Genomic DNA, 20,791 nt, shown 5'->3' on the forward strand with positions numbered 1-20,791 from the left:
GAAGAGGGCAGGAGCAGAGACCGCTCAGCTTGGCTCCAGAGCTCTCATAGGGATGGACATTCCTGATGTGGGGGTCTTCCAGGTCAACAGAAAATATGAATTTATCAGCCTGAAAATTAAGTTTTATACATTCCTAAGAATTTAACTCAATCAACACACTCAGAAGTTATTCAATTTCTGCTCTTCCTTAGCTTTGGGCTCCCTACTGCAAAGAAATAACTCTCCACACTCGAGAGGTTATTGAGAAATTGTTTTATTAAAGCTCAGCCAGAAGATGAAAATAAATGTAAGGATGGCTGAGAGCAGTGGGATGAGCTGTCAGGACACAGAGGGACCTTCTACAAAGGCTCCCAAAAAACTTTATCAGGCCCAAGGCTTTAATCTGAGAGGTTTTAGGAAACTCAGGTGGTGATACAGGGACCAGAAAAAAGGGCCACTCTAAGTTTCCAGCATTTCCAGCATGTGTGGGATGTTGGCTGGTTTGTGCAGGTTGAAGTAAAAGCCTGCAGATTCCCAGAACAATTGTGCAAATCCTCTCCTGGTGTCAGAGCATGGGATGAGCCATGAGGAACACCCAGCCCAAAGCTGACCCACTGCCTGACAAACCAGCAATGACCAAAATGCCACATGAATGCACCAAATAACCCCCAGGTAGTAGAAATTGGAGGAAGTGGGGAGAATCAGGATTGGGATATGGTGGAGGAGCCTTCATGCTGCTCCTTGGTGGCACCAAGCCATTGGGTCCCCTCACATGGAACCACAGACCTGCCAAACACTTTCAACAAGTTTTTTGTCCTCTCTCCTTGAAACAGTAAAAAAACCAAGAAATGTGACAGTTCTGAAGTCTGGTTTTGGAGTGTTAAAAATGCTTTTCTTGGCTGGGTGCTGCAATGGAGGTGCATGGTCCCCATAAAGCCATTAAGGTGTGCAAGGTCCCTGTGCCATTGAGCAAGATGTGCATGATCTATAAGGTGTGCACTGCCCTTACAGAAATGCACAAGGTGTGCCTGGTCCCCGTGCTCCACACAAGGTGTGCAAGGTCCCTGTCATCAGGAAAGGTGCTGGCAGTCCTTGTGCCACCGTGCAAGAGGTTCCTGGTCCTCGTGCTTCCAGGTGAGGTGTGAATGGTTATTCTACCTCTGTGCAAGGTGCAACCAGTCCCTATGCTGCCATCCAAGGAGTGCATGGTCCCTGTGCCATCAGGAATGGTGTGCACAGTCTCTGTGCCATTGGGAGTGGTGTGCATGATCCCTGTGCCATTGGGAGAGGCGTGCATGGTCCCTTTGCCATCAGGAATGGTCTGGATGGTCTCTGTGCCATCAAGAATGGTGGGCACAGTCTCTGTGCCATCAGGAGTGGTGTGCCTGGTCCCTGTGCCATCAGGAGTGGTGTGTGTGATCCCCATGCTGCCATGTGAGGTGTGCATGGACCCTGCATTCCTGAGCAAGTCGTGCATGGCCTCTGTGCCATCAAGGAAGGCGTGCATGGCCCTTACACCATTTTACAAGGTACACACGGTCCTTGCACCATCATACAAAGTGTCCACGTCCCCTGCCCCGCTGTTCCAGGAGCACAGGCCATTCTCCCTCCCACTAGACACCGTCTCTCGCCCGGCACGGGGTGAATCCCGGAGCGCTGCTGCGATGCCCCCGCAGCCCCGGCTCAGCGCAGGCCCCGGCCGGGGCAGGGCAGGCAGGGGCAGCAGGAGCAGAGCCCGAGGGCCGCCCTGAGCAGGGCCGAGCGCCGCGACGGCCGCTGGTATTTGGCGGCTCTCTTCACCCCGCCGCCCGTCTGGGCCGCGTAGTCCAGGGTGCGCAGGACGTGCTGCTCCACGCTGTCGGCAGCGCCGTGCTGCTGGGCCAGCAGCCCCTCCAGCTGCACGAACAGCCCGCGCAGCTCCAGCAGCTGCGCCTCCAGCTCCATCAGCTGCCGCTGCCGCGCCTGGGCCAGGCCCAGGTGATGCTTGGCCCTGAGCTCCTCCAGGTCGCGGCCGACGATGCGAGGCCCCTGCGGGCTCTCGGCCAGCAGATCCACGTCCTGGACGCCCAGGTTGATGCCCGCCAGCTCCGCCTGCCTCTGGATCTGCTCCTTCAGCCGGTGCCGGTAGCGGCTCTCCCGGGCGTAGTGGCGGGCGAGGACGGCACCGTAGCGGCGCAGCAGCAGCCACAGCTGGGTCTGGCGGACGCGGGGCCCCGCTCGCCCCGAGCCCCCCACCGGGGCCGCCGGCGGCGCTCCCAGCCGGGGCTGCAGGGCCGCGGCCTGGCGGGCGAAGGCGGCGCGGGCCGCTCCGAGGCCGCTCTTCTCGCGGGCGATGCTCTCCTCCGAGGTGCAGCACAGCACCGACTGCTGCGTCCTGTCGATGCTCTCCGAGAGCTGCTCCAGCCGCTCCAGCGCCCGCCACAGCTCGGCCGCCTCCCGCAGCGCCCGGCCCACGGGGCTGGCGTCGTCCCCGACGAACGCGGGGTTGTCGAAGCTCAGGGAGTCGTCGTGTGGGTCCCCCTCGGCCGCCACTCGCTGCTGCAGCTCCGCCAGCCGGTCCCTCATGCTGCGCGGGGCTCCGGCACCGTCTGCGGGGACGTGTGAGGCTGCGGGAGCGCTGCGAGCCTTCCCTGCTGGCCCCAGAGCAAATATTGATGGAGCTGGGCAGGTCCTGCGTCAGCCCCGGGCCGGGCACGGCCGGTGGAGGGAAGGGCTCGTCCCGGGCAGAGCGGGGGAAAGGCCCGGGCCGGGAGCGCTGCCAGCACCGCCCGCACCTGCGTCACGGGCCGGGCTGCGGCTCCTCACCTGATCCACCGAGGCTCGGCACAAAAACGCTTTCATTCACCCAGGAACAAGGACACCCAGGAGTCCCGACAGACGGGGCACGGAGGGGGTGACCCACCCGGTACCCCCGGCCTTCCAAACGCCTCCGGCCCGCTCCAAACTGCCGCGGCCTCACAATGTACCACACTCAGCTCCTGGATGTACCAAATGAAGGGCAAATGACACGGAGTCAGTGACTCTGCCAGGCTGGCAGTGACCTGCAGGGATCACGGAGCCCAGCTCCTGGCCCTGCACAGCAGCATTCCCCAAAATCCCATCCAGCACCCGGCCCTGCACGGCAGCATACCCCAAAATCCCAGCCAGTTCCTGGCCCTGCACAGCAGCATCCCCCAAAATCCCAGCCAGTTCCTGGCCCTGCACAGCAACATCCTCCAAAATCCCACCCTGGCCCGAGGCGTTGTCCAACACTCCTGGAGCTCGGGTCACGCCGTTCCTGTTGGGAACTGGACAGGGATGGAGCAGAGTTGGCCTTTCCCTGCTCTGCGGCTCGGGAAGGCTCCGGTGATGAGGGTGAATTCAAAAAGATGCTCCTGGGGTTCTCCAGGATGGAAATGGGCGTTGGGATGACCCAGCTGTCCCAACATCACTGCAAGGCAGTGCTGAGTCCACTCGCTGCTGAAATGAATAAAAATCACAGCTGAATTCTAAAACATCTATAAAAAAAACACCTTTTAAAAGGTGCTTCTACAAAACTCATTTCCAAAGTGCACAGGGAAAAACAGTTGTCCTCTACCACTCTGGTATTTTATATAATGAATTTTATAACATGCATTATCCCATATGACCTAAACATGATGATTTGATATAAAGTGTACAACGGCTATGATATAATATCAATATAGTATCAAATCAATAATATCGACAGAGGGACAGCCAAGGGAGGTTTAGCAAAGGTCAAGCAGCTCTGAAGGGAGTAGAATTCCTTCCCTCCAATGCCATCTGATGGATGTACATAAAGGGGGGCTCCAGCATCTCTGCAAAACAAGTTTAATTTTGTTCTCTGTAACCATCAATAAAAAAAATTAAAAAAAAGAAAAGAGAATAAAAGCCCTTTTGTCCCTGGGGTTTGGAAGATGAGTGTTGTGTTAAAATGGAGATATTCATTCCCATCAGAGAGGAAATGCCACAGGAATCAGCACAATAAAGTGAAATGTCAAATAAGTCAGCAGATTAATGAGGGGAAAAGTCAAATTAGAATGACAGAACCTCAGAATCATTAATGCTGGAAAAGGCTTCCCAGACCACCGAGTCCAACCTGTGCCCAATGCCCACCTTGTCACAGCCCAGAGCACTGAGTGCCACCTCCAGTCCTTCCTTGGACACCTCCAGGGGTGAGGACTCCAAACCTCCCTGGGCAGCTCCTTCCAATGCCTGGCCACCCTTTCCAGGAAGAAATTCCTGCTGAGAATATTTATTCCATGTATTTATTACCAGCACCTGCCCCTGGCTGAGCACGGAGCCTCCCCAGCAGCTCTGCCCAAACCCAGCCCCATCCACCCCCAAAATCCCTGTTTAAACAATCTTATCACTGCTGGTTATCAAGGGCAAGAGCAGAGGAGCAATTCCTTGTTTCCCCATGAAATATCCCTTAGGTAACAACCTTCCCCTGGAAACAAACAGGTACAACCTTCCCCTGGAGCTCTCACCCCCTGAACCCACCTGTGTCCCACAGTGGCTGAGGAACCTTGCCCAGAGCCTCCTCCCCTGCTCCTTTCATGGCATTTTTAGCCATTTCACATTACTTTCAGGCATATTCCCCTTCTTTTTCCAGGAGATCATTAGCTGCTTTTACCCTTTTTTCCCAGAAAAATGGGATTTTGGAGCCAGATCGGATGGTGATGGGGGTGAGGGTCTCCATCCCATCCTGCTCAAGACCTTCACATAAGGTATAAGCTTATATATAAGCTTGTATATAAGCTTCTCAATCCATTTATAAATAATGTTTCTATATCCAGTTTATAAAACTTCCAATTAAAACTATAAAATTAGCCAGTTGCATCAAAAAGCAATTTTTTTTTAACCTTAAAACCTCCATTCTATCTACAATTTTTTTAACCTTTTAATTTGTCAACTACTCAGGAAGCAATGCAAAACCAAAGTAAGAGTTTCTCTTTTTATTTTTTTTATTAAGACAATCCCACAGCTGGAAAATGAAACATCCTAGATTACATCAGTGACTTCAAAAAAACTCTAGAAAAAAATCTTTACAAATTTACATTTGTACAATACAAAAAACTAACAGCTCATTGCATATAAATATTACATTTGGTCTGCCAACATGTGGCATCAAAATCCCTGAAGTATTCATTAAAGGGACCTGAGATAGCGGATGTGAAGATATGGGCATAAATATCACCTGAAAAAAAAATAATATAGAAAGTAGACATAATTCTAATAGTTTTGTGCATTTTTGGAGTATTTTAAATCCAGAACACGACCTGGAGAGCCTAAATCATGTGAATTTTGCTCTGACATCAAGTGGTATTTCTACATGAAATCTGCTCTAATGACTCATGGAGGAATGAAGAGCCTGAATTAATATTTCTACAGAAAAATAATCCTCAGACACTGAGTTCTGAACACACCCGAGCAGCCACCACTCTCTGAGGAAGAATTTTAGGAAGAGAAACTGCAGATTTGGATTTTACCTGCGAATATTCCGGCAGGATTTCACCTCCCTCCCCCCGAACAGCTCCTCACAGACCCAATCCCAGGAAGATCCGCAGTGCTTGCCAGTGAAAACCCCCAAACCCAGGAACTGCTCCTGATTTCCCACTGGTGGAATTATTTCCCAACTATTTACACATTTGCCAGCTCCCCAGCGTGGCTGCAGTTACTACCAGGAGTAGTAACTCCAAGTGCTTGGTTTGCCTTGGAAGTCTCACAGACTCGGATCAGGTACCCACATCCACACACAAAAATGTATTTCAGCACCATTTTTAGAACACTAGAGTTAAGGCTGTGACAGCAATTCCCACTGGAAATTTAAATTTTTCAGGGATCCATAGCACAGTTGTGTGAGTTCGCTGTGGGCCGAACGCGATGTAGTAAAAATATACAAGCTTCCAACAGGTCTTTGCATTTCTAAGACTAAAAAAAGACGAGTTTTTAGACTAAATTTTGCAGGCTGTTACTTACTGTACATAAAGGAGTTTTTTTACCATGTGTAAACCTCGGATATATTGAAGAGTTGAAAAGTCTCTGTCGCTCATGCGCAGGGATTTGCTATAATACACATTGTAAGAACACAACAACAGCTCCCTACCTATTAAATATAGAGTCAGCCTTGGAGGGTTAACTGCTCCTTCAGGAAATCATCACTATTTTATAAAACTCTGCAGGATGTTTTTTAAATAAAAAGATAAAATTAAGACATGTAAACACACAAAGACGTTTTTAACCCATGGAATTCATGACAGGACGCTCCAGATATCAGGACACAACATCCTCAAACCTACAGCTGTTCACTCTTCCCTGGTGTTCACCTCTCAAGGATGGAATGAATCAAGTTTTTACCAGAAATTAGTGATTTAAAATGATTTTTTTACATTAATATTCTGTGATTTGGAGCACAGAGACATTCCCGATAGATCCAAATGCTTTGCAAAGGTCATCTTTGTTTTGGGAGTCAAGAGAGCCTCCAAATATTTTAATTTTTAAAATTAATTTAAAACTCTCTGCCACACCCCTGGTGCCAGCTCCATTCATGCTCTCTGAACTACTCAGCCCTTCTGCTTCCCCACAGGAGGAGCAGCTGAGATGCACATTGAGGAAAACATTCCAGGAAAATTAAACTATGCAAACAGGATGCAGAATATGAAGCAGCCAAACATCCTCCAAGAATTATTTCTCCCCAGTTGTTTTTAGTTTTTGTGTCTGCAGGGTGGAGGTGGTTGGGATTAGGGGGTGGCCTCTGCTTGGCTGATGGAGAAAGGAGTGATGGAAAGAGGGAGGAGGAATAAAACTGCCCAAATTCATCCGAGTTCAAGCACCAACAGAAAGGTTTGGATTAAACCCAACAGCCTGGCAGCCAAAATAAAATTCATCATGATACCCAAAGTTTCCAAGAGAATAAATAAATAGCCTATAAAAGGAAACTACAGGACAGAGGTGGGGCATGGCAAAGAGGAAAATAAATGGTGATGGAGAAAATAAAAAGCAGGTGAAGTTTGGGCTGAATAATGGAATTATTAAGGTTGGAAAAGGCTCCAAGATCATCAAGTCCAACTTTCAACCACATCCCGTCATGGCCACTGAACCACCAAGGGCCACATGTGCTCAGTTCTTGCATGGTGACTCTGCCACCTCCCTGGGCTGCCTGTTCCAATGCCTGACCACTCTTTCCATAAAAATATTTTCCCTAATATCCAAGACAACAGCACCTCACTACAGCCAAACAAGCTCTGCAGAGAAAGGGGAGCTGCAGGGACAGGGGACTGGGGCTGGGAGAAGCTGAGAGCAAAGACACCCAGGATTTCAGCCCTGCCTGTGCAGGATGGAGTGTGGGGCCTGGGGCCTTTCCCAAGGTGTCCCAGCAGCTCAGGACTGGATCTGCCAGTGGGACATCTCAAGGGAACAGAGGCACCAGTGCCCAAACATCTGCAGGAACCGAGGAGCCCCTGGCCTGCCTGCTCACCCCCAGGAACCCCATTCATAATCAGACCTTCAATCCCATTCCTTAGGCAGAGCCTGGAGGTTTTTGTTCAGAGTTCAAGGAAAGACATTCCTGACTCTGCAGCCTGCCCAGAGCTTAGCTTTTGGTTGGTTTAAATCACTTTAAATCCTGCTTCTGCTGCACCTGGTGGGCTCATCCTAAGTTTACCACACCCATAAGTGGCTCCTGATAGGATTTGGGATTTGAGAGCATCCAAGTTCCTACAAAAGTGTAATTATTTCCACAGAACTATGAGAAATCAACTGCCCAACTCAGAGAAAGGATCCAGACACAAATCCAAGCAAAAAGAACAGCTCTAAACCCAAGTTATTTGTCATGCTTATAAAAGGTTCTCATGCACAAAAAAAAAAAGAAGCTTTTTTTCAATTTTTACACTAAATTCTGCTGTCCCAGCACCCCCTGCTCTAGCTCATAGTCATGGGACACAGTAATACTTACGCCACAGCAAAGTGATGCTTCACTGGTATCTTCACAGTACAGAGAAAAGATACAGTTAAGAACATATTTAATCTCACTCTAATTGCTGCTAAAATACACCAACTTATAAAATAATTTCTCTGGAATCCCTGTGGTTTCTCTCTCCCCGACCCCTACACAAAATAAATAAGGAATAAGTGGATTTTCGGCCAGTCAGAAATAGAGGATAAAAGCATTTCTTTTGCATTTCAAGCTTTTCAGGCTTTAGGATAGAACCCATAGTGTTTACATTAGCTCACAGAACTGATCTAAGGGATATGATTCCAACTATGGACTGATGCATACATGCTATTCCTGGTTACCATATGTAAAAGGACCAATCAGTCAAACAAATAATACATTTCTTATAAATATAAATGCGTGTATATATACAGATATATGAGAGAGATGATAGGACAGGTGTTTATACTTTAAAGCCCAACACAGAACTAGGAGAGCCTCTGCACTTGGTTTTTTCCCCACCCCCCCATCAAAAACCAAATCAAGTCTAGCAATGGATTACAGCTGATTCCAAACATTCCTTACAAAATTAAAAGTGTGGGTTTTGTACTGTACCATAAACTCATATTAATGAGCAATTTAGGATATACTCTCCTCCGTCACAAAACTAAACCTCTGCTTTTTTTATTTTCAAGTCATTTTTGCATTTAACTAGGATTTATTTTTTTTTTTTGGAAAGCGAGATAAAATAGCTAGTGCTTAATATAGAAAGTCAAAAATTAAATTCCTTCTGCATCTGAGAATATACATGGGTCACTCTTTGCTGCCTGAGGTTTTCCAGAATTATTGACCAAGCTGTGCACAGAAGAACTTCAGGATATTGGATGAAAGCTTAAAAAAAAAAAACCTAAAAAACCTTGAAAAACTCCACTGGAACTTTGTAGTCTGTTCTGACTTGCTCTCTCTGTAACCTGGCTCTGAACTGTCAGGCAAGGGGAGGAAATGGAATCCCACCTGCATTCCAGGAGAGGCAGGAAGGAAGGAAGAGGCTGCTCACCTGCAGCTCAGCCCACGCCAGCGCCGAGGTCCCCGAGGAGCCAGAGCAGGGATCTCCTCACCAACTGCACTACCACTGCCACAGGGGCTCAAGTCAGCATTTCCCAGGACAACAAGAGCACAGTGCAACAGCAATTCTCTTCTGGAAGCTTGAGACACAAGAATCAGCCTGGGGGGGCGACAGCTCCCTCAGCACCTCCGAGGGGCCCAAACCACATTTCCATGGAGCACGGGCAGGGGGGCCAAGCAGCCCCTCTGCACAGCAAATCCCCAAACACCTCTGAGAACCACTGCATTTGTTTTCATGGTGGCAACACAAGGAAGGTACAGCTACTCACAACTTCCACCCCTCTACGCTCCTTCTCGCCTCTTCTTCACCATGCTCTGAATAACAGCATCTATTTTCTTTTCACTTTCCAGTAGTTGTAAATAAGAGGTAGCTGAGCTACTATTAAAAATCATGCTTTGAAGAGGAGGAACCTTTCAAATGTTGAAGTCACCCCTTTAGCTGCACAATCTCGATTAATACTATAAAAATATGAGAGGACAAAAAGAAAATAGATGCAAGTAACTTTTGCATTTGGCACCTTTTGTCTAGATATTCATACTTCTCAAGTATTCTCTTTTTAATAAAGTTAATGCACACATAGGACACACCACATCAAAGGTTTGCTACATATTTACAAGGCACCAACCCTTTGTCACTGTTTTTACACGGATAAAGAACCAATAGAAAGCACATCAGGACCCCCAAAACTGTAGTATGGACATACTTCAGTTCAGCACATTTCCATCAACGTTTGGCCTGGGAAGATTAAAATAATCCAGATCCTTCTTACAATATAGAAACTGTAAACATTTTATAGCTGCCTTTAGGATTGGTGTATTGTGCAAAAGTTATAATTATTACTGTGTCTAAGGATTTATGGCAGAAACCACATAAAAACTCTGTAAGAAGGTGCTATTTCTATAATACAAAAACAAAACGAGGGAGAGAAGTCATAAGCGTGACTCAAAAATGTCATGTTCTTACTGAGAAGCTGGAAGCCTCTGTAATGTGATGAACTCGTAGTGTGTGGGGAAGAATTTCTGTAATTTAAGGCCTAATGACTAAGGCTTGTTTTGACCAATGAAGTGTGGAGATCTGAAGCTTTAAAACAAACACAAACTGACAGGATGGAAAAGCACCACTGTGAAAACGTGAGTGGAGTCCCCGCACAACTTGCTTGGTAGAATTTCTGGTAAAATCCCTGCAGTAGAAGGCCATTGAAGTTCTTTTAAAATTGTTCCAAAGTTTTCCATCTGTCAATAATTCCATCCCATGAGATGGCTGACCCTGGCTTTTTCTGTCATTTTCCGCACCCTGCCTGACCTGGAAGTACCAAGGTTCAAAGGATCCTCGGTGTGCACAAAATTGTCATTGTCGGAGTCGTCGTTGTACAGGACAGTTCTCCTGCCCTCGTTCCTGGTTTTGATCCGAGGGGGTCGGCTGAACCTCCCTCCAAACACGTTCTCCCCAAACTGTCCCCCAAAGAGGTTTTCAAACTCGTCGTCGGCGAGCCGGGCGCGCTTGGCTCTGGTGGCTCCTCGCGAGGCCCCTCGGCCTCCTCGGCCTCTCCTTCCTCCCCGGCCGCCGCCTCTTCCTCTGCCGCAGCCTCTTCCACCTCTGCCCCCTCGGCCCCCTCTGCTCCACCTGCCCCACCTGCCCCATCTGCCCCTCCTCCCCGTGCCTCGGCCCTGCCAATTCCGTTTGCCCCCGGTGAGTTTCCGTTTGATTTTGCGTTTGGGTTTTTTGGATTGCACAACTTTGCTGTAGTCGTGGTCGCCGTCGATGTAATCCTGGTCTGTCCTGGAGGTTGATTCTGAGTCAGAATCAGAGCCACTTCTGCTGTCAGAGCTGGAGCTGGATCCTGATTCCCCGCTTTCTGATGAAGACAAACCAGACTTTTCCTTTAATTCTCTCTTCTTTTCCTCCTCCTCCTCCTCCTCTGCCTCCTCCAGGGGCTCATCCTCCTCTGAGGCGCTCAGCAGCTTCCTCTTGACTCCTACCCGGGGTTCTCTGCCATCCCCGTTGGTGAGGGGCCCATCAGGAGAGTGATCTAAGCAAAATAACAAAACAACCCCATCAGCACCACAGCACAGCCAAACAGGACACAAAAAGTGGGATTTGCTGCAGTTGCCTTTGGGATTCTCTGGCTGTCTCTGAGATGTGCTCAGGGATGATCCACTGGGAATTACTCACCCTTCACTGTGGACACAAGCAGGTACTCTAAAAGGAAAATCTACCAAAGTAAACACAGTTTTTACCTGGAAACAATGACTGCAAACTTTCCTGAGCAAGAGTTAAGTGAAGATCCAGGCAAAACAGGAGCCTGAAATGACCAGGTTGGACACAAACATCTAAAACTCGGTCAGGTGAATCCTGCCTGGGGTGCCAAGGCAGGAAAACTCTAAAATCCATTTCAAAACTATACATACACAAAAATAATATTGTGCAATATCAAATGCATGTTCTCAAAAGGCTTAGTCCACAGAATATTAATGGAAAGCATAACTCAAGGAAGTCAGTGACACAAGAAAGCTCACAGGGATTGCTGAACAACTTAAATGAAAATTCAATAAAGCATCTGGCTGGCCTGGGACCCAAAATCCTCCATGTTTTCAGGGTTATGAATGTGACAATGAAGATTAAGTATCTTCTTTAAGACAGGAAAAGCTCACCTGCAGCATCCAGCAATGCTACAGCACAGGAGTGTGGACTTGGGAAAGGCTCCAGGGTTCAGGAAATGCCCATGTAGTACCCACCTTGGTGGAAACTCTGAGTAACTCATCCCCCACATTACCACACCTGAACTGTTTCCCTTCTAATCACAACTACTTTGTTTTGCATGTGAGAAAAATATTTATATATTTTTGTGAAATTTTTTTCATCTTTGGTTTCAGCTTGATTAATGAAGGCAAAGGTTCTGTGGTGGGGATTCTCTTGGTTTGTTTGCTGTCTGTAATTCCTGAAGAACTGTAGGAGTTCAAGAACAATCAAGTTTTTCATCTGGAAAGATTTTAAAGGACTTTAAAATTTTAAAGGACTTTTTAAGGTGTACATGGAATCATCTGCATTCCACACCTCAGACAAAACACCACAGAGTAAAAGACCAAAGTAAATTCAATTTCTTGGTATGGTTTAGGAATATAAACAATGCTACACTGAGGCAATAAACATCAGACAGAAGCAAGATCTTTCATCTCTAGTGAAACCAGTCAGTCCCAGCACAGAATTATTCTTTCTCACCTTGTTTCACTGGTGTGGATTTGCTCCTGACTGGTCTGCTTTTCCCTGGGTCTATGGCATTTCCACTCTGGCTCTGTGCATTTGAGCCTGATGAAGATGGTTGACCCTCCAGCTCTTCACCAGTGGCTGAACCCAGAGGTTCTTCTGCTGTATCTGAAACTTCAGACAGGACAGCACAAGGGGACAGGGTGACTTCTATGCTCAGGGTTGTGTCTGGGGAGGTTCTGTCAACAGCCCAAGTCAGGGCAATCTGATCCAAGCTGCTCTGCAGCCATGGAAAGACAGATTCTTCCTGAGTGTAATCCCAAGTAGAATTAATTTAATTAATTATCCTTCACTGCTGTAAGAGAGAGGCCCATACACAGAAGTCTGAGCTTTTGTCACTGGAATAATTCTTATCACAGCCAGACCCAGGTTCCCAATTCCCCGATCCTTCCCCAGAACTGCCCAACAGCCAAACTCAGCTAAAACAACCTACAGACAACACATTTCAGGACCTTGCTCCTTCAACAGGCAGGTTTTGCATGTGCCTCATGAGGACAAGACTCAACCTGCACAGACAAGCTGCTCTAAGAGAAAGGCTGGATTTCCTCACCATGAGATGAGACTGAAGAGTTAGTCCTGGTCAGGGGCAGTGAGGTATTTTGGTTGGGTTTAGGTTGAATCTTCACTTGCTTCTGTTTCCCTTTTGGGCTGCAAACACAGAATATCCCAAAGCAAGAAAACTGTTATCACCACAGACTCAAATACAAAACTGATTTCTCCTGCAAAGTGATCCCTTCCTCCCAGGTGTGATAACACTAAAATAGTTACACCATGGTGCTGTTTGCTAAAGGTACAGGAGTTTGCAGGGACAAGGTTTTATTCCCCTTTTAAAACCATCAGTTTACTTAGATAATGTATCAGATGAAGGCAGGGAAGTGTTACACAACATCTTTTCAACAGCTAAAAGGTAAAGAGACAGCTGATCTTTCATGTCCTCCAGAGGGAACACTTGTAACCACATCATCTTTCACTTACCAGAAATAGAAACTACAAATTAAACGTGATTTTATCTCCCAAAAGAACAAGTTCATCAGGAAATGAGCTGCTGGTTATTCCCAAAAGGACATGACCCCTGTGCTCTGGAATGGCAGTGCCAGCCAGGCCCCCCATCCCTGCTTTACCTGGATGCTCTGCTGGTTGAGGGGGAGCTGCTGCTGCTCCTCAGCCGTTTTCGGTACCGAGGCCTTTTCCTCTTCTGGCATTGCATTGCTGACTTGTACTCAGAGATGATGTTTTTCATGTGGTTCTCAAATAAGGCAGAGAGTCGAAGGGTCATGCTGTAAATCTGCAGTGAGGGAAAATGGTCAGGCTTATTAGAGTTGAATAAGTTGAAGATCAACCAAAAAACCATCACAGAGATGTCCAGACTTTGTAGCACAAAGAAAAAATTCACACTGAAGTTCCACTATAAGGCTCTTTACAGATTATTTCCTTCCATGGGCCATGTGTGTTCTTGCAAAAGAAAGTGTTTTCTTAAAAGGATTTAGTAACAGCACAAAGCATTTCCAGAGTTGAAGGAAAATGGATTTCTGGATTACTGTCCCGTTTGTCAATCCCCATGAAACATGGAAGCAGGCCTTAAGATAACTTGAATACCAAGGGGAAAACAATTGGATTTCACATCTCCTCAGGTTTGTTTTTGCACTACATCCCTGGTGAACTGTCCTTACACCACCCTTACAGAGCTACAGAGAAGCAACTCAAAATGTCCTCATTCTAATTTCTGTAAACCAGATGTCAAAATCTTTAAATCACTTTCCTGTCCTCTTTCCAGGCCTTGCTTTTGTGTAGCCTGATCCACAATATGTGCAGTTATCAAGCTGATAGCCTTGTTTACAAGGATAAATTATTGAAAAAATAAAAGCAACTGGTGACCAGTTTTCTGTTACAAATATTGCAAGGAACAACTGCAACAGTGACCATCATCCCAGATGAAAATGGATGTTAGAAGTCATCTGGAAGAGCAGAACAAAGCAAGTTGATAACCACAGAATTGGTGTGTCCTGGTTATTTTTATTACACCAAGCAGTGCTTTGCTCTTCAGACCTTATTTCATGTGTTTTATTCACGTAGGGCCAAGGTCTTTGTTAAAAAACCATGCATTAGAATTTATTACTTACACGAGACTTTTTATTAGGAGTGTAAGCTTTAGAGTTGCAGAATATTAAACGAATATCTTTGTAGAATTCCAAGGGACTGGTGTAGTTTCCTGCTTCCAAGGTTTCTTTCACAGTGCTGAAGTCCATGGGAGTGTCTACAATATCTCGATAATCCTGTGAGAACACACAAGAGGAAAATCAAAGCTCTCAAATCCTACAGCAGTAACATCCCCTCAGTGCTCATCCAGTGGCTCAAATCATTAGTTTACTTTCAGAGCTGTTGCAGATAATTCCCTGAAAACATCAGCTCATAAAGGGAGAGGACAGAGCCATGCCCAGCATGGATGTTCTGCCAAAGGAGGAACAATTCTGGGTGTGGAAGCTGCACTTACAGGGTAAGAGAAGAGATCAACAGGCTGCCTGAAAGGCTCTGAGTCCTCTCGTTCATAAATCAGGTTTAAGAGCTGCTGGCACTGCTCCTTCCAAGCATCAGCACTGGCTTTCATGGGCTGCCTCTTCACCCTTCGTCTCACCTGCAGGGAAACAGGTACTGCAGATGGTATCACAATATTCACATTATTCCCTTGAAGTTCCTACTAATCTCCCAGCATTCTGCAATTAAAGCATTACCCAATTAAAAACAGAAATCCAGGAAGATTAAAGCAGAGCTGATGGCACAGCAATATGCAAATGAGACAAACAAATTTGCCTTCTCTGGTCATATATAACTCTCAAACCCATGAGAAGCTGCAATATTTCAGCTCCAACCTTGCTATATTTATCAGTTGCATCAAAATTTGAGTGCTGGAGATATTTCTTTAAAATCAAATTTTTTTAAAAAATGACCACAGCAGAAATTTTACTCACTCGTCTCTTCCCAGAGGAAGTGCCTGGAGCATCTGAATCCACATCCACTTCTGCCACCTAAAGGCAAAGGGAATGATCACACACAGGCAGGTCTGGAGAACCCTCAGCCATGGAAAAAGGGTTAAAAACCAGCCAAGAACAACCACAGGGCACTTGGCAACAGGAGCAACAGCACATTTCAAACTGCACTGAAGGGGAGAAGGTGTCAGGAGAGGGAAGCAGCTCAAGGCAGTGATATCCACCCTGGATTCTACCTGACATTTCACTCCAGGGATCAACTGATGGGAAATGACACAGAATTACATAAGGAAATCAGCTCTGCTGCCTCGCTGACAATGGAGAGCTGTTGTCCTTCTGACTGAGTAACAGCTCCACTTCCCAGCTCCCCTCATTACTCATCCTTCCCACAAAACATCATGTACTGAGAGAAGATTAAAGACAGACAGTTCCAAGAAGCATTTTTACTTCAGGGAGCTTATTGTCTCAGGTGAGCCTAAACAGCCTCATCTCCAAATCTCAGTGCAATTACCCATAAAATAAAGGCTCAACAAAAATAATTTTTCTTTCATGTGTAGAATTTTAAAAAGGAAGGAAATTATCTTACCTCCTCTTCCTCATCAGTACTGCTCAGGTCTTCTGCTTTCACCTTGTTGTAGATTTCTAATATATCAGTACAGCTCTGATCTCTGCAGGACAATGACAAAAACCAAGGAACACAATGAAGGATCCCAAGAATTGGAGCTGTGGGGTCTGTGAGGTCCAAACTCACCCAATGAAGCGGAGCAGGACATCTGTCACAATTTTGGCTGCTTTGACTATGGGGCTGTCTGGCTCGTTGAAAGTCCTGGCATTGTGTTCAATGTATCTTACCTCCCACATCAGGGCAGAGATTCTCCTGAAAAATACACAAAATTTAAGGAATGGGATGGACAGGAAGGTGTATGTTATTTTTATTCCATGTTCAGTAGGATTCTTTGGTAAAAAATGGAACTGGGGATTCAGATCAAGCAGAAACAGGTTGTCCTCAGAGGGGAAAATAAGAGCAGGACATTATTTATTCCCAATTTAGCTGGGAAAGCTGAGATTGCCAGTATCATTCAGTCTCCTTCTGGCAGCTGCAACACAAGCAAAGTCCCTGCTCAAAGGCAGCAGGGATGGAAACAAAGCAAACATGCTCTGCCTCCAACACAGAGCCAGGCTCAGGGTGTTCAACCAACACTCCAGATCCTGCTACAGCAGCTTTTGCCTTATCAACATGGCCAGCAGAATTCATTATTCAGGAAGATTCACTTTGCCCAAGGCCAATCTGATCTTCTGCAGTTGCTGAAGGGACTTTAAACAGCATTCAGCTCCACACAGTAATAAATGCAATAAATGTCAGCTACAAACCCAAACTCACCTATAAAACCTGTTTTCAAGCCTCCTCCTGATGGTGGTGAGGTCAGTTGGATAAGCAACAACAGTGCAATACATGGGATAGGCACTAAGGTCCACTGGAACAGCAAAGGGATTAGAAATGTCTGCAAGACAAAAGACCACAATGATTGAGATGCCTCCAAGGGATGTTCCACCAAGATTCCTTTTAATGGTTTCTGGGGTTTCCTTCGAAGAATTCAGCAAAGGAACACAGATCTACAGCTGAGAATGTCATTACCCACAGGGCAGGGTTCCTCCTCTTGTACCATCTATTCCTGCTCTTGAAAAAGCACTTTTTGTTTAAGTATCACATCTGAGATTTGTGTGCCAGCAGCTAATCTGACTGAAAGGAACAGGCATTTGCACTTACAACAGGAATACTACAACATGCAACACTGAGTAAGAACACAGACATGTCCTGGGTGTAAACAGAGGCAGTATTTAAAGCACAGTGTGCTATTAAATGGTTACAAACCAGTTACAAGGAATTTGGAGGAGAGGGTATTTAGTGAGGATTTGCTGGCTGTTTTGAGGGGTTTAATTATATGTTTTGCTCTTTCACCTTTTTATATGACCCACTGGGGAAGCTCCACTGAAAGAAATCAGATGAAGCCCCAGAAAAAAAAAGGGACTTTAGATTGGAAACTGAAATATGAAATTTAAAAGGCTCTTTTCAGTAATTTAGTTGAGTACATTTCAAGTCCCAGCACTCCATCCCATCTACTCTCCAGTCCTGTGCCCCCTCCCTGCTATTGTTAATCCTTCCCCCTTTTCTCTCCAAACATACCAAGGGAAAGAAGCTGCTCAATCCCTCGGATTACTCGTTCACATTCTTCATCTCTGGAATGGGCGCCCCACTCTCCCTCCTGGGGCTTGTAGAGAAGAGCTGTCAGCTCCTCTGGGGTCACAGGAACTCCAGCACCGACCTCCTCCGGATAAGCAGCTGCAGAGGAACAATTCCAGAGGGTAAATGCAGGGCCCCAGAGCTGTTTGCTTTGTGCAGGGACAGGAATCCAGCACACACTTACTTCCTTCTGGGATTGGCTCCATGTCCCATGGACTCATCCTCTCTCTTTCATTGTTGTCCCAGCTATTAAAAAATTCATTCAAATGCACAAGTTAGAGCTGAATATAAAGACACACCTTTTCTTTACCAGATTTGACCCAAAAGGTCACTCCAGTTAGGAATAAGACATTCCAACTCCCTATTTTCCTCTTGTACCTCCTATACAGTGCTGTTTATACCACAATTGTTGCTTTAGGAATAAATTTTAAAATTTAAAAAAATTAAATTAAATTAAATTAAATTAGCAAAAAATTAAATAAGTAAATACTCAAAATATTCTAAAATAAATAGTAAGTAATAAATAAGAAGGACAGTATGTGAAATAAAATAAATAAATAAAGTGTCTGGGTATGTATTTAAATGGAAAAAGAGATTCTAATTCTTGAGGTTCTTGATCCTATTTCTGAAGTTCTCTGAGTTGTGTAGGAGCCCCAGGACATGGCAATACTCACTGGACACTGTAGCACTGGAAGGAACTATCAGGATACTCTGCCTGGAAAGGCTGCTGACTCTCCACAGTCCCAAACCACCAGGCATCATCAATGATACTGCGAAACCGATCCCCTGCAAGGGCAAACATTGCACTCAGAAAAACAACAACAGCAAGAATTGCTAAGTATTTCCTTTTAGAGAATCAGCTCCCTCTTTTGTCAATGCTCTACTTCCACCCCTGCATTTTCCAGCACAGGAACTGAGCCCTTACCCTCAGGGCAGGACTTGCCCATCTCTGGGAATTACCCACAGCTGCCTCACACCTCAGATCCCAACAGATCAGGAGATTCTCCTGTTATCACTGCCCTTGAAACAGTTTCTCTCATTTCTCTCTTTTTTCTTTGCTAGAGGAATTGCAGCAAACATCAAATAAAAGTTTCCAATAATCTTTACAATATCACGTGTGCATAGTCCTTTACATCATGTAATAAAGACACTGTGTCCCATTTAACAGCTGCAGAAATGGTGCAAAACACATGGAATTGGGAAAAAAAACCTCACCTATTTGCCAGTTCCTTTCTTTGGCTTCATTATAAAACTGATGCAGCACAAGGAAATCAATAACATCTGGCATATCATGGTACCTTCAGGAAATAAGACCAAACAAAGTTATTATTACCCAGAAATGCAGTTCTAGATGAACTGCACAGTCCTCAAATTCCATGCATTTGGGATAACCATTACTGCCATCATCATGCCTTGCACAGGAAATAAGAAAGGAGGAGGGGGAAGCATCTACACTGCAAGGAAAGCTCTTGAAGAATGTCATCAGCATTCCAGTGACTTACTTTATGGAAAAGGATTCTCCTGTCATTTTGCCTGTGATTGGATCCAGGAATGCAAGCTTCAAGCAGCAGAGTGTGGGAGGCCCAACTTCATATTTAATTCCTACAGTCTTCACAAATTCTTGTTCCTAGTTAGCAAGAAGCATGGAACAGCATTATTTTATCTTGCCAAAAACAAAAATATCCATTTTTAAGTGAAACATATTAATAAAACCCAAGTAAGTTTCCACTCTACAGCACAGGTAATTTCCTCCATTAATTTTTCTTTCCCCAATACTAAAATCAATCACTGTCACCTCAGAAAGAAAAATGAAGAAGGTTCCCTTGGCAGGTTTGTGAACAGGATTCCTACAAATTATTTAGGAAGATTCTAAGGAACAAATCCAGTTTTGAGCACACCAAAGGTTCTCCCTGAACTACTCCAAGGCCCCTCACTCTTGCACAATGGGAAAAAAGGAAATTCTTCCTCTGAAAATGGGAATTCCACAATAGCCTTTATGTTCATGTCCTGTCAAAGCCCATTCTAAGTGAACAGCTATTTCCTTTTCCTCACAAACTGATGATGCCTTGGAAAAATACAGCTGGAATCACTGAATATCTGGGACTGGGAACTGGGTATTTTCCCAGTAAAGCAATTACTTTCATTAATAGAATCACTGGCATGGTTAAATGAATATGAGCACATATATGGGCTCTTCTCTTGATATGAAATCTGAGGAAAGCAGGAAAAAATAAGGAATACTGTGGATTAAGGCTGGGGAGCTCATCCACAGCGAGATCCAGTGTTTCAGAGAACTCCTGCACACATTTAGGTGTTTACACCATGATTTCTTACCACAGCATTAAAAACAAGAAACAGAACCCAAATGCTCAGGTCACTGTAGAGTGGTGAGAGAACCACAAGCAGCTCTGCAGTGCAGGGTTCTGAATGAATTCAGTGTTCAGGAAAAAAATAATTTGTGTGGAAAGAGAGCCCTGAGAATCCAATCCAAAACTAGGAAGTGAACGGATGTAAAGACTTTGTGTTAAGAAAAACTAACTTTAATATTTGCAATTAAAACTTTGATATTAGCATTTTAAAGCAATCCCTTCTTCACATTTTTCTTGTTGGTTTTTCATGTCAGTTTAACATTACAGAGACATTCAGCTCTTTGAAGAATTTCTTGAACTTACCCTGAGTTCCATTTTGTTCCATGGTTGTTTTTGCATGTTAATACTGTAAATTTTGGCTTTCCTCACTGCCCTCACATAAGCTTCATGGCCTTGCCTAAAGTAGATGATCTTAAAAGAGAAAAAAAAAGGGAAAATTTAAAGAGAAAAAAAGAGCAAATGAGAAAAGTACAGCAAATTATTTTAATGATTGTGCTCTTCCTGCTCATAATACCAGGTCTTATCCCTTTGAGAACACATTGCACACTTATTTATTTCATCATAAAACACTCTTCTAATTAAAAATATTTCTATCAGCCAAATTGGTACCTGCTCTGTGCTTTAAAACTAGGATCATTAACAAATGTGCAGGTGAAGATGCACAATTGATTTTTCATGTTAATCCCAATTTACCTGTGCAGAAAAAGTTTGCAGACACAAGACATCAATCTGTAAGCAACAAACTGCCTGGGAATTAACAAAGTTATCAAAACTCAGCCTGTCCTGAGCACAATTCCCTGCAAATATTGCTGGGCAGAAGAGTCCAAAGCAAGCAGAGCTGCTGATTGGAATGTGGAAATGGGGCTGTGTATTCTATTCCATCTGCCAGAG

General features: G+C 45.2%; 2 protein-coding genes across 2 annotated transcripts in view; both read right to left on the reverse strand.

Moving 5' to 3' along the window:
* Window positions 1-267: 267 nt before the first annotated feature.
* LOC141730871 (syntaxin-1A homolog) lies at window positions 268-3,071 on the reverse strand. Its single transcript, XM_074551560.1, has one exon. The coding sequence runs from the start codon at window positions 2,542-2,544 to the stop codon at window positions 1,663-1,665; it is 882 nt and encodes a 293-aa protein (XP_074407661.1). The 5' UTR covers window positions 2,545-3,071; the 3' UTR covers window positions 268-1,662.
* A 4,915-nt stretch (window positions 3,072-7,986) lies between these two features.
* The window catches only part of BRWD3 (bromodomain and WD repeat domain containing 3), a 47,769-nt gene continuing 34,964 nt past the window's right edge, over window positions 7,987-20,791 (reverse strand). Inside the window, exons 25-40 of the mRNA XM_074551780.1 lie at window positions 20,204-20,311; window positions 19,034-19,158; window positions 18,747-18,829; window positions 18,206-18,317; window positions 17,716-17,777; window positions 17,475-17,630; window positions 16,671-16,791; window positions 16,041-16,166; window positions 15,876-15,957; window positions 15,272-15,328; window positions 14,797-14,937; window positions 14,426-14,578; window positions 13,427-13,590; window positions 12,856-12,953; window positions 12,261-12,419; window positions 7,987-11,070 (exon numbers count right to left, since the gene is read on the reverse strand). Coding sequence (XP_074407881.1) covers window positions 10,277-11,070; window positions 12,261-12,419; window positions 12,856-12,953; window positions 13,427-13,590; window positions 14,426-14,578; window positions 14,797-14,937; window positions 15,272-15,328; window positions 15,876-15,957; window positions 16,041-16,166; window positions 16,671-16,791; window positions 17,475-17,630; window positions 17,716-17,777; window positions 18,206-18,317; window positions 18,747-18,829; window positions 19,034-19,158; window positions 20,204-20,311 — 2,541 coding nt within the window. The 3' untranslated portion in view covers window positions 7,987-10,276. The remainder of the gene's footprint in view (window positions 11,071-12,260; window positions 12,420-12,855; window positions 12,954-13,426; window positions 13,591-14,425; window positions 14,579-14,796; window positions 14,938-15,271; window positions 15,329-15,875; window positions 15,958-16,040; window positions 16,167-16,670; window positions 16,792-17,474; window positions 17,631-17,715; window positions 17,778-18,205; window positions 18,318-18,746; window positions 18,830-19,033; window positions 19,159-20,203; window positions 20,312-20,791) is intronic.

Source organism: Zonotrichia albicollis, chromosome 14 (genome assembly GCF_047830755.1).
Source record: "Zonotrichia albicollis isolate bZonAlb1 chromosome 14, bZonAlb1.hap1, whole genome shotgun sequence".
Lineage (NCBI taxonomy): Eukaryota > Metazoa > Chordata > Aves > Passeriformes > Passerellidae > Zonotrichia > Zonotrichia albicollis.

Bases quoted from the DNA above. Each gene is read 5' to 3' on its own strand.
- LOC141730871 (XM_074551560.1), bottom strand. From the start codon at position 2,544: ATGAGGGACCGGCTGGCGGAGCTGCAGCAGCGAGTGGCGGCCGAGGGG.